The sequence below is a fragment of the Oratosquilla oratoria genome, chromosome 27 (genome assembly GCF_046742065.1).
Source record: "Oratosquilla oratoria isolate Oo_2021 chromosome 27, ASM4674206v1, whole genome shotgun sequence".
Classification (NCBI taxonomy): Eukaryota; Metazoa; Arthropoda; class Malacostraca; order Stomatopoda; family Squillidae; genus Oratosquilla; species Oratosquilla oratoria.
This window is the reverse complement of record NC_134803.1, coordinates 4,622,573-4,639,235: the sequence shown is the minus strand read 5'-3', so window position 1 is coordinate 4,639,235 and position 16,663 is coordinate 4,622,573. Positions and strand designations below refer to the sequence as shown.

Here is a 16,663-nt window from a genome sequence, read left to right as displayed (position 1 = left end):
TGTTTCCTTTTTGCTGACGCAAGTCACAAGTCCCAATGAGCTGTCATGAATTTAGCATATTTACTAATAAACTCTGATCTTTATCTTCTTCCTGATCCAATCGTTTACCTACAAAGTTAGGTGCCTTGACATAAGAAGGAAGTTCTCACCCCTTTCACTACTTTCTACTTACACTATGTGAAGATTACACCTCACATCCACACAAGAACATATACACAATCAAGATCACAAAAACTCTAAGTGCAACCACTGAACTCCTTCCTTCATTATCCCCTAAAATATAAGCTGCACAGAAAAATCTCTCCTAGTAGGAAACAAACTAGCATGCTTATGTTCAGGTCACTATCTGGCATTAAGCAGTACCAGCACAGAATAAGCCTGGGTACAGAAACTGCCACTGATGCAACCATCACAAAAAGACACGGAACAGCTAATCTTATACTGCCCCACACTAGTTGTACCCAGACAACTATATAACATTTCTTCCTCGAGTGACTTACGAGCCCGTCATGACTGTTGGGAGTGAGGGTCTCATGCTAGAGGCGTAGGGCAATGGCATGATTGAATGAACATCATCACTTTCCTAGCAAAACAAATGTGCACCCCTCATGAAACAAGTCACATCAGCCTATAGATTCTTCTTGAACACTCACTTATGCACTTTTCTGCTTTAGAGACAACCTGACTATGAAACCTTACTGTCCCATTCACCCCATCCCCCTCACATTTTCCTCTACCCCTTTCTCTTACCCTCAAACACCACCAATTCTTGGATCCCCTTAAGGATATCTATATCTATTCATTTGCATATGACATCACCCTTAGTTGACCTGTTTGTACTTACTCTTACAGCCCAGTCACAAACATCTTTATTCCTTACACTGCCATACTTCCATGTATAGCCTTAACTATTCCCACTGCCTCTACATGACTTCTCTCTTTCATTAATCACCAAGGTCTTCCTATCATACAAGTTGGCAAAACTAATGCTCCATATCTTTCTTTTATAATTTTCACCAACATCCTTTTATTTTTCTGTATCACTCTCAGGGCACCTCCTACTTAGATTTGTCCCCACCCATAAGGGTGAGGCCTTCACTTGTGTATATGTAAAACAAGCAGTGTGTAACCCATCTTAGGTTACCTCCTACCCAGATCCTGTGGCTCCATCAGGGTGAGGCCTTCACTTTTGTATGTGTAAGATAAGCAGTGTGCAACCCATTATTCCATTAACTTAAGTACTACCAGGAGCTGGATGGGATGGGATGGGTAGGAAGAACTAAGATTTGTTTAAATAAACACCTAAGCAAGATGCTGTAATGCCTGCCATTTATTTTATATTATTTGTTCATTTGTTTGTTTATTATTATTTGCTTGGTTTTTATCCATTATTAGTTATGTCAATTTACTATTATCTGTTTATTATTTAACTACACCTATGCATTTATTTTATTTATTATTATTTACATAATTATAATTTTTTATTAATTTTTCTTTAATTGATTTATCATTACAGTATTACATTTTTTCTGCATCTGACCTAGTTATGGACCAAAAGGTCTCCTGTCGGCACACTCCGCCTTTGTAATCCTTTGTAACTGGTCATGCATTACATCCCCAAAATGCACCCCACCAAATGTACGACTTGGCTGAATTTGTGTTACCTTCATAATATTAAAGAACATTGTTATTTTTAGAGTGACACCACAGAAAGCAGTTAAGCAGCCACAAGGCAGTCAATGTTTTATATAAAATATATGTGCACTTGCACAAAAAAAACAATAATTCTCACTCACCAATGATCCCCGGCCTTTCACCTTTCTACCACTTTTTGTGTAAGCTCGAACTGTTGCCCTAGGCCTATCCCGGTCTCTTCCATCCCGGCCCAGGTCTCTCCGGTCCTTTCCTGCAGCTCCTTTCTCTGGACCTGCAGCCCGATACAGGAATCGGTTCTGAGGAACTGCAGGGATCTCTTCTGGGTTGATACTGCTGACAGATGCAAGTGGATGGGGACGGAAGACTCCTTGTGTCTCCTTTGTGTTTACTTTGGGCTCATCCACATCGTCATCTTTTACCTCTCCTTCTTCATCAGAGCTGATTAATGTAAGAGAAATTTTAATGTAGTCATATCGTAGCTGGGACACAATTACATAAAACTTAAAACATCCTTCAGTTTAAACAAACCTTTCCACTTTCTTGCGTTTCTTGTGTTTCTTTTCTTTCTTCTTCTTCTTCTTTACCTCAGTCTCTGAAGCTGAGCCAGTGCTCTCGGACTCCTCAATTTTTTTCTTCTTTTTCTTTTTTTCTGTAATATGGACAAATAGTATTATGCTTCAAAACATTTACGAATTTCTACCTTTGAAAAATATATCCAAACATTACATACCACATTTAACCAAGAGGTTACATTACACAAACTCCTGTAACTGGGATGATTCTGCATAAGGCCTTCCCCAATATAGAATTTTCCTCAATAACTATAGCCTAAGAATGTCTCCCAGAAAGATCCCCAACCCAATTTAATGGATGTTCTGGGTACCATTGAGCTTTCTGAATCAAAATATGACTGTTTGAAGACATACAGGATCAAGGGAAAGTTACTGAGAGCAGTCAAAATGAGTAGTAGAGCACACTTTAGTGTAGAGAATGGCGAGCAATTTTTTTTAGATGAAGGTGGGGTTGTGCCTGGGTTGTGTATGTCATCATGGTTGTTTAACACACAGTTGTCCCTCAAATAGTAGTCTCTGACAGTACAATTTCACAACTGTCCTAGAGGAATTTTTCTATTTCTAAAATTCCTGCATGTTGCACCTTTCCTGTGCATCACACATGACACATCCTGTTCACCCTATGCTGCATCCCCATGGTCCCTCTACACCCATGTACTTCCTCACCCGCAGCCTGGGTGTGTGTGATTCACCATGGTTTTGGATCACATGTTGGACTCTTGATCGACAGCTATTTCCCTCCCAGAAGAGAGCTCAGATCTCATATAAGACCCACGTATCAGTAATGCTGTGACTTTACACGCACACACACCCTAACTCCCTGCCCATAAGAGTTGGAGTAATGAGTTGCAGCACAGTGATACTGAAATTATTTCAGCCCTGGGTGGGATTTCAACCCAGACTGCCATAGTGGTGACCAGGAACTCTACCACTGCAACATCGAGTTGTGTGTGCATAACTACAACTATGTTTCTCTAGTACCACACATCTTGGAGCTCTTCAAAGAATTATGAGGTCCAAGAGACAAGCTAAAACACCTGCTGAAAGCACCCTTGAGCAGGTGCAAGACTTCACTAACTTTACTCCTAAGCCATTACAGAGGCAAGTGAAGAAAACCTTGATCTTGATAAGGAAAATGGCAGCTGACAACTTCCTATATATGGAGGAGGAAGAAGTCAGCTAGCTGACACCAGAGGATTGGGGGAAATGATTAACTCCTCCAGCGTCAGCAGCATATGTCATATGCCACAATTGTTTTATGGATTGAGCATCAATTGCATACATCGTATGATGCAATTTAAAAAATTCACCAAAAATAGGAATTATGTCAAGGGTCAAATCTGTGGTAATGACTAAGTAGCCCCCATTGGCTATAAAAGGTACCCAATTTTTTTTTATTCATTGACAAAACTGGCAACCCTGGCAGCAATTTTTTAGGGGTAACTTGGGGTACAAAATCGGCCATTAGGATGTAATTTAGGTGATTCTGGTGAACGAAACGAAGTACAAGGAGGTGAAGTTGTACTTCAACAGTTAAGTAGTTGCTATTTAATACGTATTGTGACGTACAGAACTGGCAATTTTGCACTACCAATTTTTGTAATAAATGCATAATACAAATTATGGCAGGGCAATAATGGTGTAATGGATGCTTACTAAAACATTTACCAAAACAATAAGAAGCACCACAATCACCTATTCTCCATGAAAATATATATATATATATATATATATATATATATATATAATATATATATATATATATATATATGTATATATATATAATCAATTTACCACATAACAAAGTGATAAATATTTGCCAAAAAAATCCACAAAAACTATATATATATTGAAATATGTAAGACAGATGAGTGGATGGGTGGTGAGATAAACACAGGGAACCATTTAGGGATTTATTCTGACGTTTCGTCCTTACCAGGACTTCTTCAGAGTACATGCACATTAGAACAATTCATCCCCTAAATACCCGCCGAATCTATCCGCGTTCCACCATGATCGACCTGACCTCTCGTCCTCCTACGCTCTGCCTCGCGAAGTATCAAGCAGCTGGCCGTCTTTGTTAATTTAATAAACCCATCGCGATGGTTGTTGTTTGGATGGGAAGCGATGTAAGCTGCTTCAGTTATTTTTCTTCTTTTCCTAGGAAGTCCTTTCTGCAGCACCTCTACTCTGTTCCAGTCTGGTAAGTGGCCGTGAGTATCTATATGAACCACTAGCGAGTTTGATACTCGGTGTGCCTTGACGTCATTCCTGTGCTCAACTGTCCGCTTCTTAATACCTCGGCTGGTTTACCCCGTAGTAGCTCACAGGACAGTTTCCACACGGTATCTTGTAGACGACACTGTTTTCTTCCCCGTTGGCCACGACTTTATTCTGGTTCTTAACAATGTCTCCTATTTTCGTTCCCGTGCTGATCGCAACCTTGATGCCGGCTCTAGTGAGCAACTGTCCCAACTCGCCTGAGTGGCTCGAGTTTGGCACAGACAAATATTCCCTGCTATCATTTTCAGTCACGTCTCCTCTGTTCCTTATGCTTCTTTTTGCTATCTTTAAAGCCTTTTCTCTAAGTCGGTACAACAGCCCTTCCAGATAACAGAGTTTGGTGAAAATGTTGAAAATGTAATCCATTTCATCTTTAATAAATTCTTCACTACAAATGCGGTATGCTCTCAGGAAGAATCCTATTACCACTCCACTCTTTATTCTCTCGTTGTGGCCGGAGTAGTAGTGAATGATGTCGTCTTTATTTGTACTTTTTTTTGAGGAGGTTAAATAATGTCGAACGAAACATCCAGTTCACTGTTGAACACGAGACAGATAACAAATTGGCCTTCCTCGACACCGTCATCTGGAGGAAAGGGAACAAGACCGCATTCTCGGTTTATAGAAAAAGTACAAATAAAGACAACATCATTCACTACTACTCTGGCCACAACGAGAGAATAAAGAGTGGAGTGGTAATAGGATTCTTCCTGAGAGCATACCGCATTTGTAGTGAAGAATTTATTAAAGATGAAATGGATTACATTTTCAACATTTTCACCAAACTCTGTTATCCGGAAGGGCTGTTGTACCGACTTAGAGAAAAGGCTTTAAAGATAGCAAAAAGAAGCATAAGGAACAGAGGAGACGTGACTGAAAATGATAGCAGGGAATATTTGTCCGTGCCAAACTCGAGCAACTCAGGCGAGTTGGGACAGTTGCTCACTAGAGCCGGCATCAAGGTTGCGATCAGCACGGGAACGAAAATAGGAGACATTGTTAAGAAATGAGGAGGTGAGGAGGAGAACAGGGGTGAAAAAGGATTTGGGAGATAGGGTTGATGAAAGAATATTAGGATGGTTTGGACACATGGAAAGAATGAGTGAAGAAAGACTAGTAAAAGAGGTATGGAAGGCAGATGTGGAGGGAGTGAACATGAGGGGACGTCCTAGGATGAGGTGGATGGATGGGGTGAAGGGGGCTTTGGGGAAGAGGGGAATGTCTGTTGAGGAAGGAAGGGAGAGGACGGAAGACAGAGGTGAGTGGAGAGTGGTTGTATATGGATGATGTTGTGATTGCATGAGGAGGAATGGGCGGGGGGGTGGGGTAGTATGTGTGAGTAATTTTTGACGCAGCCCGAAGGGATTTCTCCCCGTCCTCTCCTTATATGCAAGGGGGGACGGAGAGGGGGGGTCGCCGATTAAATGAAGCGGCCTTGCTGTGGATGTGCTGTGTCTTGCGACACTGCTTCTGATCCAGGGCGGTGGGCAGGGTGCAGGGATGACCCGTCATCCAGGAGGTGCTCAGATGAGAGGGAGGGTGGGAGGGGTGTGGAGTGTATTTAGGGATGAAATGGGTGGGAGTATTTTTATGCCTTTCCCTTTTTGGCTATCTCCCTTGGAAGGGGGAAAAAGCCTTGGTATATGTATGTATGTATGTTAAGAACCAGAATAAAGTCGTGGCCAACGGGGAAGAAAACAGTGTCGTCTACAAGATACCGTGTGGAAACTGTCCTGTGAGCTACTACGGGGTAAACCAGCCGAGGTATTAAGAAGCGGACAGTTGAGCACAGGAATGACGTCAAGGCACACCGAGTATCAAACTCGCTAGTGGTTCATATAGATACTCACGGCCACTTACCAGACTGGAACCGAGTAGAGGTGCTGCAGAAAGGACTTCCTAGGAAAAGAAGAAAAATAACTGAAGCAGCTTACATCGCTTCCCATCCAAACAACAACCATCGCGATGGGTTTATTAAATTAACAAAGACGGCCAGCTGCTTGATACTTCGCGAGGCAGAGCGTAGGAGGACGAGAGGTCAGGTCGATCATGGTGGAACGCGGATAGATTCGGCGGGTATTTAGGGGATGAATTGTTCGAATGTGCATGTACTCTGAAGAAGTCCTGGTAAGGACGAAACGTCAGAATAAATCCCTAAACAGTTCCCCGTGTTTACCTCACCACCCATCCTATATATATATATATACATATATATATACATTTTCTGTAAGTGTCAGACTATTATGGGCAACTGTACATTGACTTGAATCATAAATGTCAAATAAATTCCTTCACTCTCTGAAATTCTAACGAAGCTTCCCCGAAAAAATGCGACTACATTCTCATTCAACCCGTGTGAGGAGTGAAACAAAGTCTACAGATGTTCTACCAAACTTTTGCATGCATAGCTCGAGAAAATTGACCCAGTTTCTCCACTTCTAGGCTAAGGTGATTCGAAATAAGCAAGATTCGTTGGTTTTACATATATTTTTGAGTTGATGAAAAAAAAAAAAAAAAAAAATCAGACACTGGGGGGTGGGTTTGCCAGCAGGGGGCATATACGAGTATAACATTCGCCTGGCGACATATGGGTTAAATCACCAGAGATGATATATATATATAAAGGGGGGGGGGGATTCCATTAAATTACCCTAAACAAGGCAAGGGAAGTGAAATGGTGTTTGACAACAACAACAAAAATTGATGAGCTCACTTAAATTTAAAAGGGATACTGAAGATGCCTTTCTTGCATATACCCATCATGGCAGATATGAAAAGACAATGAATTCAGATACCCCTCATAGTTTTTCACCTGCCACAAGACACCACCACATCGGTTGGAGTGAATAGATAGAGCACTAGCATGAGTGGCATCAATCCACTTCTAACGGACAACAATGCTGATCCCCCTGATGGTGAGAGTAAATTATACTGTAGAGTACCATATTTTTTGTGTACGAGGCATGATTTTTCACCTGGAAATGATCTGAAAATGAGGGGTGTGCCTCATATGTTGGTGCACATCATATATTGATTTAGACAGTCATTAACCCCATGAAGATTTTTTTTTTTGTGTTTGTAAATTTTTTTTTTTTACTTATTAACAAGGGAATAACACAACTTGAATAATTCAATAACACTGGTAAAGAAACACAGAAAAACAAGTTAAATATGAAGAGAAATGACAGAAAAAAGGGAGGTATAGTGATAGTGGACTGGCTGGTGAGGTTGTTTAATGTTTGTCTCAGAGGGTAGAATGCCAGAGGACTGAAGTGCCTGTATAGTTCTATTTTACAAGGAATAAAGGGACAAATGTGAGTGTAGTGGTTTCACAGTTTTTTGTGGAGTGCAGTTGGGAAGGCTTATGGGAGGGTTTTAATTGAGAAGATTAGGAGAGGAACAGAGGGAGTAATTGGTTGGTTAAGGAAAGGTAGTGATTATGTGGATCAGATTTTCGTGGTAAGACATATGTGAGAAAGCTTTAGAAAAAGGTATTTATGTTTTTGGGGCCTTTGTGGATTTGAAAAAGGTTTATGACAGGGTAGACTGGAAGGCACTGTAGGAAGTTTTACAGGTACATGGGATAGGGGGAAAGCTGTTAAGAGCAGCCAAAAGTTTTTATGAGAGTAGTAAAGCATGTGTTAGAATTAGAAACAGAGTGGTTTGAGGTATAGGTGGGACTTTGCCAGGGATGAGTCATGTTGCCATGGCTGTTCAATGTGTACATGGATGGGGTGATATGGGAGGTAAATGTAAGGGTAATGGGCAGGGGATTGGAGATAGTTAAAGAAAATGGAGAAAAGTGGAAGATAAGCAAATTGTTGTTTGCTGATGACACTGTACTTATACCAAGATCAGAGGAGGGATTAAGGAAGTTCGTGACAGTTTGGGAAGGTGTGTGAAAGAAGGAAATGAAGGAAAGAAGGAAATGAAGGTAAATGTGGGTAAAAGTAAGGTGATGAGTTGTACAAGGGTAGAGGATGGTAACAAAATGGAAGTGAATATTAAGGGAGAGAGGCTGGATGAAGTGGATAGCTTGGGGGGGTACATGTGGCAGGAAAGAAAGGAAGAGTGGAGTTGGAGGTAGAATGTAGATTGAGAAAAGCAAGTAAAGGCCTTGGCAGATTAAAAAGTGCAATGAGAAATAGACATTTGGGAATGGATACTAAGAGAATGTTCTATGAAGGGACGGTTGTGCCAACAGCAGTGTATGGGGGCAGAAACATGGAACATAAAAGATGAAGAGCAGAAGAGTTTAAATGTGTTTGAGATGAAATGTCTGAGAAGAATGGTAGGGATGAATAGGCTGGATTGAGTTAGAAATAAGGTGAGGAGTGCAAAGGTGGTAAAGGATCTGGGAAATTTCAATGATATATTATCAAATCAACATGTTTCTTAGAAACATCTATAAAAAGACAGACAAGCAACCTACTTATTGACAAGTACAGAGAGACCTCTCATTAATGGATGTTAATTAGCTGTGTTTGCGGTGTTTTCGGTGTTTTTGGTGCTGCTGTTTAGTGCGTGCAATCACTATGCCACCTAAAAACCACTCCAAAACACTGTACTGCTATCACAGGTCTCGAGATTCATACACTGAAACTAGTAAGTGAACTGCCGAGGTTATTCCTGCAAGGGAGTCATGAAGAGCAGTCAGCTACTCCACAATGAAGGCAGGAAGTACATGAAATAGGATAGTGAGCTTTGATGCTGGCTGAATGAAGATTTGTTTGGCACACACATTGGGAACGATGATTTGTCACCGTCTCAGTGAGACTGAATAGTTAGGAAGCAGATATATATATGGGAGGGAGTAAAGGATAGAGTAGAACTAGGAGTGGAGGAATGGGGATGGTTCAAGGAGGGAGTCATAAGGTGTACAAAGATGGTGTGTGGAACAAGGAGGGTGGGAGGAAAAAGAAGGAAGGGTAGTGAGTGGTGGGATGAGGAAGCAAAGCAATGTGTAGAAGAAAAGAAGCAGGCATTCATAGATTGGCTGCAAATTAGGACGAAGGAATCGTATGAGAGGTACAAAGTAAAGAGAAAGGAAGCTAAGCATAAGATAAAGGAAGCAAAGAGGAGAGCAGATGTGAAATGGGGTAAGAGTATGACAAAAAAAAATTGAAAGCAATAAAAAGATGTTTTGGAAGGAAATTAAAAAAGAAAAAGGAGGCAAATCAAGTAGAGAGGAAAAGGTAAAAGGTGCAGATGGAGAGAGGAAGGTGGGCAGAGTATTTTAGGGAGTTGCTAATTGTGAAGGAGGATAGGGAGGGAAAGGTAGTTGCAGTGGGAAGTGCTAAGAAAATGAGTGTGATGAGTGAGGAAAATGGAGGAGAAATAGGGAAGGATGAAGTGAAAGCAGCTGTTAAGATGATGAGAGCAGGTAAGGCACCTGGTCTGGATGGATGCCATGCAGAATGTCTGAAGGAGGTACAGTGATGGTGGACTGGCTGGTGAGGTTGTTTAATATTTGTTTGAGAGAGGGTAGAGTGCCGGAGGACTGGAGGAGTGCCTGTATAGTTCCGCTTTACAAGGGAAAGGGGGACAAGTGTGAGTGTAGTAGTTTCAGAGGGATCAGCTTGTTGAATGTAGTTAGGAAGGCGTATGGGAGGGTCTTGATTGAGAGGATTAGGAGAGGAACAGAAGGAGTAATTGGTGAGGAACAGTGCGGGTTTAGGACAGGTAGGGGTTGTGTAGATCAGATCTTTGTGGTAAGACAGATATGTGAGAAAGCTATAGGAAAAGATAAGGGTGTTTTTTGGGCTTTTATGGATCTGGAAAAGGCTTACAACAGGGTAGATAGGAAGGCACTGTGGGAGGTACTGCAGATATATGGGATAGGAGGAAAGCTGTTAAGAGCAGTCAAGAGTTTTTACGAGAGTAGTAGAGCTTGTGTTAGGATTAGAAATGGAGAGAGTGAATGGTTTGAGGTAAAGGTGGGACTTCGTCAGGGATGTGTTATGTCACCATGGCTGTTCAATCTTTACATGGATGGGGTGATGCGAGAGGTAGTGGGTCAGGGGTTGGAGATGATTAAAGAAAATGGAGAAAAGTGGGAGGTGAGCCAGTTGTTGTTTGCTGACGACACTCCGCTTGTAGCAGGATCAGAGGAGGGATTGAGGAGTTAGTGACAGAGTTTGAGGTGTGTGAAAGAAGGAAGCTGAAGATAAATGTGGGTAAAAGTAAGGTGATGAGATGTACAAGGAGAGAGTGACAGTAGGCTGGAGGTGAGCATTAACCACTTCACTACGGGACTTAAATCTCGCGGGCAGCAGCCAATGCCAGCCGTACGACGTGTCGTAATAATACTCGCATCATAAAATATAGTCACCGCTTATATCGATCGTTCTCTCTTTCACCCGCGAATTTTGAAAACCACAGAGAATGGGATTCAGGGCACATTTGGGAGAATGTAAAAACACAGGGTCGACTACAATAAATATAATCAAGACGCCGATATGGCAGCGTCGCGAATCCACTTGCTCCTCATGACGCCTACGTGTGCGGCACCGTATAGAAGGGGTTAAGGGTGAAAGACTGGAGGAAGTGGATAGTTTTAGATATTTGGGTGCGAATGTGGCAGGAAAGGGAGGAGTGGAGGTAGAATGTAGATTGAGAGAAGCGAGTAAATGCCTTGGCGGATTGAAAAGTGTAATGAGAAATAGACATTTGGGAATAGATGCTAAGAGGAGGTTATATGAAGGAGTGATTGCACCAACAGCATTATACGGGGCAGAAACATGGAACATGAGAGAGGAAGAGAGAAGGAGTTTGAATGTGTTTGAGATGAAATGTCTGAGAAGTATGTTAGGGGTTACTAGGCTACATAGAGTAAGAAATGAGGTGAGGAGGAGAACAGGAGTGGAAAGGGAGCTGGGAGATGGGGTTGATGAAAGGGTATTAGGATGGTTTGGACACATGGAAAGAATGAGTGAAGAAAGATTAGTAAAAGAAGTATGGAAGGCCGAGGTGGAAGGAGTGAATATGAGGGGGCGTCCTAGGATGAGATGGATGGATGGGGTGAAAGGGGCATTACAAAAGAGAGGAATGTCTGTGGAGGAAGGACGGGAGAGGACAGAAGATAGGGGTGAATGGAGCGGGGTTGTGTGGATGATGCTATGATGCATGAGGGGGAGTGGGTAGGTGGTGGGGGGTGTTGAGGTATGTGTGAGAAGAAAATTGACGCAGCCCGAAGGGATTTCTCCCCATCTCCTTTTCTGCATGAGGGGACGGAGAAGGGGGGGGGGGTCGCCGAATTTATGAAGCGGCCTTGCTGTGGATGCGCTGTGTCTTGCGACACTGCTTCTGACCCAGGGCAATGGACAGGATGCAGGGATGACCCGTCATCCAGGAGGTGCCAAGATAAGAGGGAGGGAGGAGGGGAGTGGAATATATAGGAAATGGAATGGGTGGGAGTGGTTTCTATGCCTTTTTCTTTGTGGCTACCCCCCATGTAGGGGAAAATGCCTTTGGTATATGTATGTATGTAACTTCTCTTCCTGGGAAATTCTTGTAGATGTTAGGGAAACACTGGGAGATTGGTAAGTATTTGTTGAAATGACAAGTGGTAATCTATGTAGTATTCATATAACAACTGTGGCATTCCTGTTTCTGTCTTTGCTGTCTATCAACTGCTTTATATATAACTGTGAACGAGTCAATCATTGTTTTGATACCTGCCTAAACATCAGTAGTTTGGGTTTCTAGCCAATGAGTGGCTCAAGAATCAACTATAAAGAACAAGTTAAGAATCAACTGAAGAACAGCTCAAGAACTAGCTAAAAACCAAGAACACTCAAGATGCCTCCTGTGGCCAAAATAAAGCTATGAGGATATGATGCTGTTTTCAAGTTAAAGGTAATCAGTTTTGCAGAGGTGTATGATAATTGGGACACAGGTTGAGAATTGAACATTAATGAATCAATAATTAGAAAGTGGCACCAGAAGGATAAACTTAAATGCAGCCAATACCCCATCTGGGGTATTGGCTGCATGTTGTTATGGCAAAGTAGCATGCAGTTGATACTTTAAAGTCTATATGGGGCGCCCCTATGGACCACAGCCACACATCATTTTGTGATAGAGGAGGACTCTGCTCACACAGAAATGATGAAACTTTTATTATACTGCTACTGTCCCTCCGTTATGCTGACCCCAACCCCTTGTTGTCCTGTACCATTTCTCCGAATTTCAATTCCATGATTTGCCTACCCCGTGGTGGGGGTGAAAGAATGTTGCCACCATGTCTTCCCACTTGGATCATAAGAGGCGAGAAAAATGGGACGGGGATTGGGACTAGGCATCCTTCTTCCTGTAGCCCCACAGGGGATATTAATAAAAAAAAGTAAAGGCATAAGAGGGTCTAGGAGTTTTCCAACCAGCACCCTAAGGTTTGGGTTTTTCAATGTGTGTGGATGTAGTACAGATGAGAGTAAAGTGGAAGAGATAGGTAGTATGTTTGTGAGAAGAAAGATGAATGTGTTGGCTTTGAGTGAAACTAAGTTGAGAGGGAGGGGCGAGTGTGAGTTTGGGAGTGTAGTTGGGAGGTTTTCAGGAGTGAAGAGAGGATGAGGGAGAGAATGGGTGGCTATACTATCAAGTGAAGAGATAGGTAAGCGTGTAGCTGAGTGGAAGGAGTTTCTTCAAGGTTAATGTGGATGAAGGTGAAACTGGGAAAGGAGATGTGGGTTTTTGTAAGTGCATATGGGCCTGGTAGTGAGAAGAGTGTAGAGGAAAGAGAGGCTTTTTGGATCGATTTAAATGAGTGCATAGAGGGATTAGGGAGAAATGTTAATGTAGTTGTATTGGAGATCTTAATGCTAGGGTAGGAAATTAACCATACATACATATACCAAGGCTTTTTCCCCCTTACAAGGGAGGTAGCCAAAAAGGAAATGAACCAATAGATGGAGTAATCAGAAAGTATAGAGTTCCAGGAAAAAATCATATTGGAGAGTTGATGGTGGAGATGCGTCTCAAAAGAGAGTTGATGATAGCAAATACATGTTTCGGAAGAAAATCAACCATAAAAACACATGAATGTGGGTGGTGGATAGAGGTGTGGTAGATATAGCATTACTGGACCATATATTGGTAACCAGGAGTATAGTAGGAAGAGTAAAGAATGTACATGTTCTAAAGGGAGAGTGTGGGGGAATATAAAATTTTTTGGTGGAAGGTAAGTTGAGAGTGGAGGATAGGTGGAGAAAGAGGAAAAGGCCAGAAGGTTGGGAGGTACTTGCAGTGAACTGCTTAAATGAGAAAGAAAAGGAGTATATGAAGAAGCTGTGAGAGGAGTGGGAGGGAGTGAAGGATAGAGTAGAACTAGGAGTGGAAGAAGAATGGGGATGGTTCAAGGAGGGAGTCACAAGGTGTGCAAAGATGGTGTATGGAACAAGGAGGATGGGAGGAAACAGAAGGAAGGGAACTGGGAGGTGGGATGAAGAAGCAAAGAAGGGTAAAGAAGAGATGAAGCAAGCATTCAAAGATTGGTTACAAATTAGGAAGAGGTGCAAAGTAAACAGAAGTAGAGTACAAGATAAAGGAGGGAAGGAGGAGAGGTGTGAAATGGGGTAAGAGTATGACAGAAAATTTTGAACGTAATAAAGGGAGTAATTGGTGAGGAACAGTGTGGATTTAGGACGGGTAGAGGGTGTGTAGATCAGATCTTTGTGGTAAGACAAATATGTGAGAAAGCTATAGGAAAGGGGAAGGATGTTTTTTGGGCTTTTATGGATCTGGAAAACTTAAGATAGGGTAGACAGAAAGGCACTGTGGGAGATTATGCAGATACATGGGATAGGAGGAAAGCTTCTAGGAGCTGTCAAGAGTTTTTATGAGAGTAGTAGAGCTTGTGTCAGGATTAGAAATGGAGAGAGTGAGTGGTTCGAGGTAAAGGTGGGACTTCGTCAAGGATGCGTTATGTCGCCCTGGCTGTTCAACTTATACATGGATGGGGTGGTGCGAGAGGTAAATGCAAGGGTAGTGGGTCAGGGATTGGAGCTGGTTAAAGAAAATGGAGAAAAGTGGGAGGTGAGCCAGCTGTTGTTTGCTGATGACACTGCGCTTGTGGCAGGATCGGAGGAGGGATTGAGGAAGTTGGTGACAGAGTTTGGGAGAGTGTGTGATAGAAGAAAGCTAAAGATAAATGTGGGTAAAAGTAAGGTGATGAGATGTACAAGGGGTGAAAGTGGCAGTAGACTGGAAGTGAGCATTAAGGGAGAGCGACTGGAGGAAGTGGATAGTTTTAGATACTTGGGTGCAAATGTGGCAGGAAAAGGTGGAGTGAAGGTGGAGGTAGAATGTAGATTGAGAGAAGCGAGTAAATGCCTTGGTGGATTGAAGAGTGTAATGAGGAATAGACATTTGGGAATGGATGCTAAGAGGAGACTGTATAAAGGAGTGATTGTGCCAACAGCACTGTATGGGGCAGAAACATGGAATACAAGAGAGGAAGAGTGGAGTTTGAATGTGTTTGAGATGAGGTGTCTGAGAAGTATGATGGGGGTTACTAGGCTAGAGTGAGAAATGAGGTGAGGAGAAGAACAGGGGTGGAAAGGGAGTTGGGAGATAGGGTTGATGAAAGAGTATTAGGATGGTTTGGACATATGGAAAGAATGAGTGAAGAAAGACTAGTAAAAGAGGTATGGAAGGCAGATGTGGAGGGAGTGAACATGAAGGGACGTCCTAGGATGAGGTGGATGGATGGGGTGAAGGGGGCTTTGGGGAAGAGGGGAATGTCTGTTGAGGAAGGACAGGAGAGGACAGAAGACGGGTGAATGGAGAATGGTTGTATATGGATGATGATGTGATGCATGAGGTGGAATGGGCGGGGGGATGGGGGGTGATGTAGTATGTGTGAGCAAAATTTGACGCAGCCTGAAGGGATTTCTCCCCATCTTCTCCTTTTATGCATGGGGGGATGGAGAGGGGGGGGGGGTTGCCGATTTAATGAAGCGGCCTTGCTGTGGATGTGCTGTGTCTTGCGACATTGCTTCTGACCCAGGGCAGTGGACAAGGTGCAGGGATGACCCGTCATCCAGGAGGTGCTAAGGTAAGAGGGAAGAGGGAGGGTGGAGGGGTGTGGAGTGTATTCAGGGATGGAGTGGGTCGGAATGATTTTATGCCTTTTCCTTTTTGGCTACCTCCCTTGTAAGGGGGAAAAGCCTTGGTACATGTATGTAAGAAAGCAAATGTTTTGGAACGAAATTAAAAGGAGGCGAATCAAATAGAGAAGAAAAGGTAAAAGGTGCAGATATAGAGAAAAGAAGGCAGCGAGAGGAAGGTGGGCAGGGTGTTTTAGGGAGTAGCTAAATGTGAAGGATAGGGAGGGAAACAGTTGTAGCGGTCATCCCTGCCTCTTGTCCACTGCCCTGGGTCAGAAGCAGTGTTGCAAGACAGCACATCCACATCAAGGGCACTGCATTAAATCGGTGAACCCCCCCCCCCCCCCACCTCCATTCCCTCATACAGAAAAGGAGAAGACTGGGAGAAATCCCTTCGGGCTGCATCAATTTATTTCTCATACATACTCCCTCATCCCCCACCCACTCCCCCTCATGCATCACAGCATCATCCATACACAACCTTTCTCCATTCACCCCTATCTTCAGTCCTCTCCCATTCTTCCTCAACAGACATTCCCCTCTTTCCCAATGCCTCTTTTACACCATCCATCCACCTCATCCTTGGTTGCCCCTTCATGTCCACTCCTTCCACCTCTGCCTCCCACACCTCTTTCACTAATCATTTTTCACTCATTCTTTCCATGTGTCCAAACCATCCCAATACTCTTTCATCTGCCCTATCTCCCAACTCCCTTTCCACCCCTGTTCTCATCCTCACTTCCTCATTTCTCACTCTATCCAGCCTAGTAACCCCTATCATACTTCTCAGGCATTTCATCTCAAACACATTCAAACTCCTCTTATGTTCCATGTTTCTGCTGTTGGTACAATCATGCCTTCATACAATCTCCTCTTAGCATCCATTGCCAAATGTCTATTTTTCATTACACTTGGGAGGGAAGAGGGTAGAGGGGAGTGGAGGAGTATATAGGGGATGGAATGGGTGGGAGTGGTTTCTATGCCTTCATTTTTTGGCTACCTCCCATGTAAGGGTGAAAAAGCCTTTGGTATATGTATGTATTTCTT

At 42.9% G+C, this 16,663-nt stretch overlaps 1 protein-coding gene across 3 annotated transcripts in view; it reads right to left on the bottom strand.

The window, feature by feature from the left end:
- Positions 1-16,663, bottom strand: part of Moca-cyp (nuclear cyclophilin protein Moca-cyp) — a 60,788-nt gene that overhangs the window by 23,453 nt on the left and 20,672 nt on the right. For all 3 annotated transcript variants that reach the window (XM_076210131.1, XM_076210132.1, XM_076210133.1), the window contains 2 exons: positions 2,185-2,305; positions 1,797-2,094 (listed from right to left, as the gene is read on the bottom strand). In XM_076210131.1, the coding sequence (XP_076066246.1) occupies positions 1,797-2,094; positions 2,185-2,305 (419 nt within the window). The remainder of the gene's footprint in view (positions 1-1,796; positions 2,095-2,184; positions 2,306-16,663) is intronic.